Here is a 12,421-nt window from a genome sequence, read left to right on the forward strand (position 1 = left end):
ATTTCTTCAGTGGTGTCACATGAAAAGATATAATCAAATATTTACAAAAATGTGAGGGGTGTACTCACTTTTGTGAGATACTGTATATATATACATGTGATATTTCTGGTATTTATTAATAAACCTCCTGCATATGGATCCTGAGTCTTGTGCATTACACAGAAGAGCCAGCTATGTATTCAGGTTCATGGAAATGAAACACTAAAGCACCTAATGAAACACCTAAACCAGTCATATTCAAAGAAAAGGCTCTCATTAGTCTACTATATACCTTCAATTTTACATGAGACGATATTGGAAAAATATCACAGCTTATGCTACATAAAAAAAACAATAACACACAAAGGAACTTCAGTTACAGAAAGTTCTGAGCAATTTCCAAGAGATCATACTCCACCCAGCGCAAGTTGTTATTCACCTGCTATTTACTGTAAGAGGAAGTTAATCTGCTTTCACTTTGGGGTTATAAATTCTGATTATAAACAGCTGAACAGACATCACCATGAGCACTCGTCCCAACTAGGAGTACATTTGGTAAGCAAATATAACACCTCATAATTTTCTACACTACACTTTTATTTTTGTCCTTATTTTGTTGTCAGCTATAAACATTTGATTTTACAGTTCCATCTGCAAGGTTTAATGGGTGTTTTACAGAACTGGTAAGAAAATTACACTGAATGACTGAATGAAAATACATGTCTGTGTTGTTAGCAAGAAAAGAGAGGAAATAAAAAAATATGAGATTTTGTGTTGGAGTCATTGGAGGCTATTAGCCTACATATTTTAAAATATATATATTTTTTAGCTTGTTCAGCAACCTGGTGTGATAATGAAATTATATTATGGTAGTTGCTAGAGGGGAGGGGAAGATCCTATCTCCCACATTGGCCAGTTCCCAAAACTGTGCAATCTGTCTCCGATGGGGTGTACGATGGGGTCTGTTTTCAGTGGAAGTTCATGATTAGAAAAAGGTGTAGTATTTCCTCAGCAGTGATCCAGGTGCATTCCTCCGTATGGTACCCCTCCCAGTGTATGACGTACAGCATGCATGAACATTGTTCTCTGGGTGTCTGCCCCTGTAATATATAACAAATTATATATGATGAAGGCTGATTTAGTCTCTAGGCTACTGGGTTAACTTGTTTTAAACTTTTGATAGGACCAATGAATCCAGTCTCAATTTTAGGTCTCATTTGAATAGCTACACCATTTGTCTGGGGCATAAGAGAGGCAATAAAGAGGTTTATCTTATTTGTAGGTGAGGTCTGTGGCACTGCTTTGCTCAGATTATAATGGTTTATAGCTATTTGTGAGTCCAATGGGTACGAAGGTGAGGGAGTTTTGGGCATATTCTGCCATGGGCAGAATGGCTCTAGTCATGTTGATTGTTAGAGCAGTAAGATCTTAGGGTCATTCCATCTGAAGTGGTCTATTATAGGTTGCTAGACCATTTTTAATTTTCTGAATTTTTATGCTTACCTCTATGTAATGGCATTCCACAACCACCAGTTTTTAACTTCATCTTACTTGATTTAACCAAGACGGCCTTTGTGTCATGGCACACAACAAATTTTGGTCATACAGCTGTTTACGGAAACCTCAATATCTCGGCTCTGCATATTTAAAGCTCCTTGGAACAAAAACTGATCTCTAAATTATGATTATATTGACATTAATTATGATTGACATACAATAGCTTATGCTTATCATTGAGGTCTAAAATATTACTATATATATATATATATATATATATATATATATATATATATATATATATATATAATACTGGTGTAGCATGTGGCTCGTTTGTAACGACTACGCCACCCCGAGGAAACGAGGAAAACAACCCAAACAAAGGCACACAACTAGGACCCGCTTAGAACAGGCAAGAGGCATGGGTTTCCATACAAAATAAATTTTATTTGAAGTTATACAGACTGGCCAAAAAAATTTTTCTTAAAAAAAAAAAAAAAAAACAGCAACCAACACAGTCAGGCATTGGTCAAATAAAACAGTCACAAGAAGAAATTAACAATAATCATAGGAGGACTGAGGCCTCCTGTATGAAGGGCAGGCTAGTACAACAGCACCAGCTGTACAAAAGGGAAAAGAACCACTCCAATCAGAATCATACCCACAAAATTCACTGCAAATAAACACAGCAATAATGACAACCCTTAGTGAAGTAAAGCCTAAGGTGCAGCGAAGAACTCCGCCCAGCCTCAGGAAGTACTCAGCTCCTACAAGGAGAATACAAAACAAAGAAGTCACATTAAGAAAGAACACAATCAAAGTTACGAAACAGAAAAAAACTTAAATAATAATGAAAAACACATTCCAGATCAATTTACTAAAACAAAACAAAACCCAAGAAAAATCAATTACAATATACTCAAAGCAGACAAACAAAAGAATAATAATAATTTTAAAAAAAAAGACACAACAAAAACAAACTTACTGTCACAAAAACACAGAGATAACCCTGAGCTCAAACTGATTACAGGTAGCAAGTTTACCAAGATTGACCAAAACCACTACTACCACATAGCGGTATCAGCATAATTGATAAAGACTGTTAAAACACAGTTGAGTTCAAGAAAACTGATCTTAGTGACAGTAACTAACACAAATAAAGCAAAAGAACAAAAAAACATTAATACAACAACAAAAAAAAGAAGAAAGAAGGAACCTTCCTTCCCACTTGGGTATTAGACGGAGGCCTGACTGGACACCAAAAACGAAAGCGAAGCAGAGCAACACAAAACCAAACAGAACAAAGCAGCAATTTGGCTCTGCGAGTGAGGGGGAGGGGCTATACTGAAATGACCGCACTCACTCAGCCTGCCTTAACGCATGCAAATTCAAGGACCCGTGATCCGATGACATAATACTCACGATGGCACATACAAAAATCATATGATAGCTTCTTTAATAGTTGTGACAGAAACAGCTGGCGCTCCGACCGGGGCTACATTAAACTGCCATGCTACACAGATGGGAGCCCTGACAGCACAGCGCACTGAGAGTGAGCAGCACACCACGCATGCACACAGTTTCGGTAGCCCAACCAAGTTGAGAGGGGATTTAAAGGTATTTATTAAATTGCTGTAGTGTTCCTCTCTCTGTCTAACTCTGTGAAACTACCCAATATGTCTCAAAAAAGCCGACTGTCATATCACAGCAAACCAGCGAGTCCATTTCCCAGAATGCACCATGTACTACAAACATGGCCGACGAAGACTAAAACTCCCAAAAACGCACACACAAACACGTTCACCATTGCCTGAATTCTAATTAGAGACACCTGCTGCCAATTGCACCTTCACCCACACCACTCCTTTATAGAGACAATGTCTTTGTGAAGTAAACGCTCTGTTGACTTGCTCTCTGTCTATACTAAGCCTTGATATCGTGTTTGTTTTTCTGGTTTTGACTTTGCTCTCTGCTTAACCTTGTTTTGATAGTTTGCCTGATCACCTGACCTCTGCCTGTTTAAGTTTGTGCATTTTGCATTACCCTTTGGACTTGTTGTTTTTGGTATTAAACTACATAACCTGCACTTGCTTCTGTCACAGACCCACAATGGTCATTAATATTTATTACTTATCTTATGTATGTTCTGAAATATGACTGTGTGCAAATATAATTCTCAATATAAAAATAGCTCAAAATACAAAAAGACACTTTTCACAATAACACCAATTTAAATATATATATATATATATATATATATATATATATATATATATATATATATATATATATATTTTACAAGGTTAAACACAAATAGAACTCGATGCCTTGATATGTTAATGGGGATGCCTCTGCCACCAGGTTTAGTCCTTTTTCATTAATAACTGGTATGCTAGAAATACCCTTACAATATTCTTCAAACAGGAAGGAAATTGTTGAAGAAAAACTATTTTAGATAGTTACCTCTAATCAGTTCATCTGCTGGTTACAATGATAATTCCATATAAACTCTACAAACATTTAACCACTTCTTCTTGAGATATTGCGCTAAAGAAAACCTTGGATGGACAGACATACCGAATCATGTTCTTTTTTTCCTCCCTGACAGGTGTTTCTGAAAATCTGTATGGGCAGCTTGAAGAAAAAAAAAAACCTAATGCTGAAGAACGATGGCTTCTAACAGAAAGGTCATTAAAGGTAGGAACTATGTATTATTATTATTTACATTATATATTCATTCAGATATTTATTGAATGTATTGATGTGTGTATGTGTTGCAACATTTGCAGTTTCAACTTAATTATACTATTAACAGTCTGAAAATCTGCGATGTGTTTTTAATTAAGCATGACTTTATTTTATGTATAATAATAGACTGTGGATCAGGATCGGGACAGAGGGACTCAAGCCAGCTTAGAGGTGAGTTGAAGTTAACAACACAATGGCATAACAGAGGGAAATCAGAATTCATTTCAGTTTAAATTTGGTGAATGATGATTAGGACATTGGGGTTGGTTGGGGATGTGGGTAGGGTGTGGGTAGTATGGCGTGATAGGTGTGTGTATTTGTGGGGGGGTTGGGAGGTGCGGGAGGGGTCGGTGTTACCTGATCTACCTCCAAATATTTTTTTATTCACATTTGTGACTATTTATATACTTAGTATTCAAATAAAACATGTCTTTATTTTCAGATGCACTTCTTTCATTTTTGAAAACACTGGGACTTGAAAAGTACTACCCAAACAAGCTGAACCTCAGGTCTTTACTGGAAATCAACAGTGGGACAGTGTCCAATGAAGAGATTGACTCAATGCAAGCAATACCGTGGGCCTTTCTAAGAAAGTTACTGATGGTTAATTCAAAATCAAGATCTTTACTATCTGCACTTTGTGAAAAAGATGAAGCAGATGACTTGTTTAGTGATGAAGACAATGATAGTAGCTTTAACCTTCTAGATCTTCACACTGCCCTCTTTTTCTGTGCAGATAGTTTTCTTCAGCAAGAAATGGCACTGAAAATGTCAATGTGCCAGTTCGCAGCACCATTTTTGTTGCCTCAAGGAGTATATAATCAGTGCACTCTTATGTTATGGGCTCTTAGATGTATCTTAAAAGAATGGCGTCCCCATTCAATGTCAGAATCTAAAGGGTTTGTTGAAAGCAGTGTTGTTCATGCAGAAATTCCCTTGATATCATTTGTGAGGTTAAGTAACTGCAGCTTCTCCAAGTCGCAGGTTTTGAACCAAGTGCTCAACAATTCAGAGCAGCACCATGACTTCTTTTCTCATCGAGAAATGATCGGAGGATCTGCTCCCAGGGTAATCGCTAATGGCATGGTTGAAATATGCTGGAATCTGCCATGTGGAAATGATAACATTGATGTCTTTCCTGAGGCAGTGGCTATTGCTAATTTAAGAGGAGATGCTGGTTCTTTTGAAACACAATTCCGTTTCCTTACTCAGGTGTCCACAGCTGTCTTTGTGTTCCTGGACAGTGTTGATGAAAATGAGCAAAGGTTGTTTGCCTCTTTACAAGAAATGAAGTCCAAAATCTTTCTTGTGGTCAACTCTCAGAGAAATATGAACCAGAATGTGAAGTCATCTATTGAGGCAGTAATTGATACTCTGCAACTGGGAAGGGACCACATAATTAAGAAAAGCCAAAAAGTGAATTTGGCTACTTTCGCAAAAATGATCAATTCTTCCATTAAGACTGTTCTAAGTGAATCTCACGAATCATTTAGTATTGATTCTATGAAGAAGACTGCTCAGGAATTAGGTCTTGCCATTGATGAGATTCAAATGAAAGCCTGTGTATCAGCAGAAGCAAGTGCAGAGAAAGTCATGAAAGCTATTGGAGTTCGTGAAATAACGGACTATAAAAAGACACAGCTGCCACTGCAAGGTGAAAATTGGAAAAGACTGGCTAAAATAGAAAAAGAGCAATGCAGATTACACAATTCAGGAGAATTGAGCTTGGAGAAATATAAGGTTCAACTTCTAAAAGAAAAGGAGGAAATTTGGAACAAACAAAGTCAGTACAAAATGACAAAAACAATGGAGATCTTCATAGAGTCTTTGTTAAGATCTGATAACACTGAGCGAGCCTTCTTCCTGAAATGGATGGGACTAAAGATGGACATGCGATCACGCAAACACATGTCAAGCCTTCGACGCAAATACAGAGAGTGTGAACAAAAGAAAGACAGACACAGCATTGTCAAATTAGACCAGGAGCTTCTTGATTGTTCTCTTGGCATAGAGCACTACATGAGAGAAATGGGACAAATCTATGAGACTGCTTCATTTGGTACAAACAAAATATCTGACAGAATAAGCAGTCTCCCTACTCTGGCTGCCAAACTGCTTCTAGCTGGGTTTCCTCTTGAACTACTTGATGGAGATGCATCAAATATCCCAGAGAAATGGGTGAGTGATGTTCTCATGGAGCTTCACAGGATGGTTGGCCAGAAGAGCCGTTTGCTGGTTCTGACCGTGTTAGGGGTTCAGAGTACGGGTAAATCAACACTACTCAACACTATGTTTGGAGTTCAGTTTGCAGTGAGCAGTGGACGATGCACACGTGGAGCATTCATGATTTTCCTTCCTGTGGGTAATGACTTGAAGGAAGAGATACTTTGTGACTTTGTCCTTCTGATTGATACAGAGGGCTTGAAATCACCAGCACTGGCACAACTGGAAGACAGTTATGAACATGACAATGAGTTGGCCACATTTGTGATTGGTCTGAGTGATGTAACCATCATCAATATAGCAATGGAGAATTCCACAGAGATGAAGGACATCTTACAAATAGCAGTTCATGCTTTTTTACGGATGAAGGAAGTTGGTAAAAAAACAGTTTGTCATTTTGTTCACCAAAATGTTGCTGGTGTATCTGCATATAATAAAAACCTGACTGAACGAAAACAGCTCTTGGACCAACTCAATGAGATGACAACGATTGCAGCTGAAATGGAAAAGAAACCTAATGTAAAAAAATTCACAGATGTCTTGGATTATGATGTGGAAAAGAACAACTGGTATATACCAGGCCTATGGCATGGAACACCACCAATGGCACCAGTTAATACAGGCTACAGTGTGGCTGTACTTGGGTTTAAGAAAACCCTCTTGGGGATCCTTAAAGCAAGAAAGGATGAAGAGCCCTCTCAGATCCCAGAGTTCCTGCAGTGGATGAGTAGTTTGTGGAGGGCAGTGAAGTTTGAGAACTTCATCTTTAGTTTCAGAAACACTCTTGTGGCCCATGCCTATGATAACCTTTGCAAAGAGTTTTTAGAATGGGAGTGGTCTTTCAGAAGACATATTAATTCTTGGCTTTCAATTGAAATAGTTCAAATATCTAACACTGAAACAAGTGTTAACAATGAGGTTGTTGAGCAACTCAAACAGAAAGCTCATAAAGAAATAAAAAAGGAAACAAATGAAATGACTGAAAAACTAAAAAACTACTACAAAAAGAAAGACCGCCATGTGTACTTGGTGGAAAAGTACAAAACAGATTTCGTTAATAACATCAAAGCTCTAGAGAATGAACTGAGGGATGAAGTGAGACAAACAATAGATGCTGCTCTTGAGATGAGAAGTACCAAGAAGAAATTAGACGACATTCACAGAAAGCAAACTGCAATGATTGAGTGCCAAGTCCTTAAACTCCTGCTAAATTACAAACATTGTAAGGATGAGGTGTCTGACAAAGAGCTCACAGATGAGTTTGAGAGAATGTGGAAAAAAGAGGTGGCAAACATCACTGGCCTAAAAGAAAGGGATGTTCCTGCAGATATTTTGAAGCAACTGCGAGCAAGTTTAGTCAATCGCAATGTCATGGAGGATTTGCACAAAGTTCATAATTTGACACAGTATGGGCGAGGAGCATTCCAGGTCAAAGACAAGCATGTAAAATGGGAAAAGAAAATACAACGCTTCTTTACACAGCGTAGCGCAAAGCAAGATTTAGAGATTATTGCAAATGCTGTAATTAAGTACTGCGATAAAATCATTCAGCAGCATGCACAAGAAAAATGTGACTACCAAAACACATTTACAAAAGACGTGCTAGTGGAAATTGATGAACAGCTCCAACAGGCAGGTTCAAAAATCAATACACAATTTGAACTTGACCTTAAATTGCACATTTGTGGCATTGCCTCTCGGAAATTCCTTGAGATGCACAGGAAATTCCTCACTGAGCAAGATCCCGTTAAACATTTGCAGAAATTTAAGAGTCAGTATCTCTCTGATTTCATTGATTTGTACAGAGAGAGGGACCAGTGCCACAGGAAAGCAAGAGACTTCACTCAGCTCTGTCTCAAGCCAGCAGTGACCGAGTACATCGACCAGTCCCTCGGACCTGACATTGTTGATGCAGTTCTGCTAAACAACTCAACTGAGTACAGCTCTCGAGTGCTATTTCAGTACACAATTCAAAAGGAGCTATTGGAAAAATCTAACTGTGATGATTTTAAAAAGTACATCTTGCAATATAAAGCTTATGTCAAAGATTGGATATACAATCATATTGTTAAATGCCTTTCCAAAGACAAATCTCTGCAAAATTATAAAATGAAGAAGCTGGACATCATAATGAAGAAGATCATGAAAGCAATGGAAGCCTCTAAGCTTGAAGACAATGGCTCTCCTTTGCCCGATAATGCAGGAGGTACAACACGGTTGATCCAGAACTTTTGCAAATCTATGAACTGTGTCATCTCAATATCCATGAACACAGTGGAAGCGGTCCTCTTTCAGAATACCAGCTGTTGTGCTCCATTCACCAAAAGTCTCTATGAATGTATAGATGACATGAAACTACAGCTAACAAATGAAATCTCCAGGTCAACTGATATAAAAGAGACACTAAACAATGTGTCTGTGAAGCCCCAAAATGTGCTCTTTAAGAGGGTGTTTGGATGTGGGAGAAAGTGTCCCTTTTGCAAAACACCATGTGAGGCAGGAGGAAAAAAACATCAGCAACACCATGCAGGTCTACATAGACCAAAAGGACTTGGTGGTTTTGTGTATGCACAAAATAATACTCTCTGTGAAGAGATCTGTACATCTAGTGTACATGGGAATGGAACATTTCGAAGTTATGAAACAAATTTCCAACCTCATCCCTTCAAAGACTACAAGAAGTACTACCCAGACTGGCATATTGCACCTGACATGTCTATGAAGGCCTCCGATTACTGGAAGTATGTGATGGTGACATTTAATGACAAATTTGCTAAAGATTTTGAAGCAGAACCAGCTGTGTATCCAGATGAATGGAAGAAAATCACTAAAGAGCAGGCTCTTCTCAGTCTGAAGCATAACTTCAATATTAAATGAGACAGAAATTCCAAAATATCACAGCAAAATACTGCCATTTGTGATGAGAACATAGTCACACTAAACAATACGATTAATAAAACATTCACTGTTCCATCACTCGTTTTATTGCTCAGGTGTGCTAGTTATCTTTTTGTTATACTGAAAATTCGGCTCATCCTTACTTACTTTATCTAAATTATGTGGTATCACATTACATTTACATTTATATTCATTCATTTAGCAGATTCTTTTATCCAAAGCGACTTACAAATAAGAAAATACAAGCAAAGTGATATAGCAAGCAAAGAACAGTACAAGTTTTGCTACCATACAAGATCCATTAATTGAGTTCCAGAAGAAGCAAAGTGCGCAGAGTAAAGGTGTAAATGCAATTTTTAATTTTTTTTATTTATTTATTTTTTTTAATGGGTTGGTTAGGTGTTGACGGAAGAGTTGGGTCTTTAGCTGTCTTTTGAAGATAGTGAGAGATTCTGTGGTCCGGATTGAGGTTGGAAGTTCATTCCACCACTCAGGAACAGTTAGTTTTAATGTTCATGAAAGGGACCTCGAGCCACGCTGAGTAGGTACTACTAAGCATCGGTCGCTTATCGATTGCAGATTGCATGAGGGAACGTAAGGCTTCAGGAGAGAGTTGAGGTAAGAGGGTGCTGCTCCAGACAAGGTCTTGTAGGTGAGCATCAAGGCCTTGAATTTGATGTGGAATTTGAATTTGAACTTGTATCAGTCTTACTAAAAGTTTTGTTGTGGATTGCTCTGAGAGTTAAATGGTTTCTAATAAACATTATATCTGTATGTCTATGATTATTATACATGAAAAATAAAATTAAGATTCTACATTAAGGTTGAAAATTAAAATGAAATATTTTTATGTTTTCTGTATTACATATTTCTGTATTCGTGATGTTAATTCAAATGATCAAATGATCACCTTTAATCACTTTGCTACAGCTTTTTTACAAATGTTACAATCATGCTTATTAACTACTTTCCGAAATTCAAATCAATGTATTATTTAGAATAAATTGTATTATGTAGTATGAGTATATTCATGAAGTAACTACGTAAATATACACAAATATATGAATCTACAAAGCAAAATGGCTTGGAATGTCGAGTGTGATTACAGTTGCTTTAAACAAATAAAAATGGAATAAAGTAATAGTCTGTCATATTTCTCAGATTTCTATGATATTTCTATTATATTGATTTCATACATAATTCAATATAAGTGCATTTAGAATGTAATCTTCTAAGCTTAATATCTTATAAAGAATGCCATTAATTTACATAAACTCTTAATAGATGAAAAGGAACAGTTTATAAAGTAGAAGTATTTGGAGAACTAAAACTAGTGATACATAACATATGTTTAAAACAAAAGGGATGCCTTGCTCTGCCTCCCTATAATGCAACTCACCTGGTCTATTTCATCAGTTTGTGTGTACAGTATATTCCATGTGTTCCTTATTGACACATGCCAGTAGATTGGTTTCATGAAACCAAATCATGAGTGTCATGTCACAGCAAACCAGTGACTACATTTCCCATGCTGCACTGCAGCCTACAAACATGGCCACCATGGACTACACTTCCCACACGCACACGTTCACCTTCTCCATTAACCGTCTCACTATTCTAATCACACACACCTGTTGCCAATCTCATACTCACTCACTCCATGCTATAAAAGAGACTTTTTTGTTATAAAAGAGACTTTTTTCTTTGAGTAGTATCGAGTGTATTCTTGTTATCAAGCGGTTGTTCCTTGTTTCTGGTTTGATTCATGTTTATTGACTTTGTTTCTTGTTTTGAATTCTAGCCTTGCCCAGTTTATGCCTGTTTGTAGATCGCTTGACCAATTGCCTGTATTGACCAGGCTCTTGATCTTGATTTGGATTTGTCTGCCTATATCTCCTATAATAAAACTCTTACATGGATGCAGCAGGAGATCGAGGAGAGCATCACAGCAGTGTACATGGTCTGCATGTCTGGCCACCCTTCATGTCAGTCCAGTTTCCACAGTGGACTGCCATAGACCTCCCGGAGACGAATTTTGGATTGTGTGACAACACGAGGCAGTTCTTGTTCCACAGCCAGATGTACTCATCGAGCCTGGTGAACCCCAAGCTGGACAAGAGACAGTGGCTTGGGTTCATTGTGTCCCGGTTTTATGGACCGGCCCATGAATGGAAGGAGCATCTGGTATGAATGGAAGGAGCATCTGGCACAAAGTCCAGTGCGCTTAATAATTTAACAGTTTGCGGAATTATTCTTGAAGGAGTTTGGGCATCCAGGGCAGAGCAACAACCTGGATCAGCTTTTGAGGCGAGTCAGTGTGACGAACAAGCCTGACCTGCCATTCAACACCTACTGTGAGTGGATAGACAGGGCAGCCTTCACAGCTCAGCTTCAGCCCCTGGCTGACAGGGCAGTGGTGGAGGTGACACCGACCTGAATGACTGAGGGCTGTGGTAAAGAGGCCCAGCTACAGTGTCCCACATGCAGGAAACTTGGGATCCATGGATCATATTTCTGCTCTTGTGGATGTTTCAAGAGCAGCTGGTATACTCACAAACGGCTCCACAAGAGAGCACCTGCTAAGCTCCAGCCGGTGGTCAACATGGCGACCTCATCACCAGAGCTCCAACCTGAGACCCACGAGGTGGTCTCACCTGCTGAGCTCCAGCCGGGGGTCAATGTAGCAACCTCATCTCCAGAGCTTCAACCTGAGACCCACAAGGTGGTCTCACCTTCCGAGCTCCAGCCAGAGGTCAACATGGCAACCTCATCTGCAGAGCTACAGCTTGAGATCCACAAGGTAGTCTCACCTGTAGAGCTCCAGCATGAGATGCACAAGGTGGTCTCATCTGCAGAGTTCTTGCCAGAGGTCAACATGGGCACCTCATCTCCAGAGTTACAACATGAGATCCATGAGGTGGTTTCATCCCCAGAGCTCCAGCATAAAGTCAAGTTCCTGCTAGAGGTCTACGAGATGACCTCCCAAGCCAAGTTCCTGTGAGAGGTCAAAGAGGTGACCTCTCAAGCCGAGTTCCTGTCCGAGGTTGAAGAGATGACCTCCCACGCCAAGTTCCTG

General features: G+C 38.7%; 1 protein-coding gene across 1 annotated transcript; it reads left to right on the top strand.

Annotated features, from left to right (window-relative positions):
• The first annotated feature begins 477 nt into the window (after positions 1-477).
• LOC128612202 (up-regulator of cell proliferation) lies at positions 478-11,803 on the top strand. The gene is made up of 4 exons (XM_053632126.1): positions 478-534; positions 4,085-4,173; positions 4,351-4,395; positions 4,667-11,803. The coding sequence occupies exons 2-4, from the start codon at positions 4,146-4,148 to the stop codon at positions 9,322-9,324; spliced, it is 4,731 nt and encodes a 1,576-aa protein (XP_053488101.1). The 5' UTR covers positions 478-534; positions 4,085-4,145; the 3' UTR covers positions 9,325-11,803.
• Positions 11,804-12,421: the final 618 nt, after the last annotated feature.

Source organism: Ictalurus furcatus, chromosome 9, assembly GCF_023375685.1.
Source record: "Ictalurus furcatus strain D&B chromosome 9, Billie_1.0, whole genome shotgun sequence".
NCBI classification, from domain to species: Eukaryota; Metazoa; Chordata; class Actinopteri; order Siluriformes; family Ictaluridae; genus Ictalurus; species Ictalurus furcatus.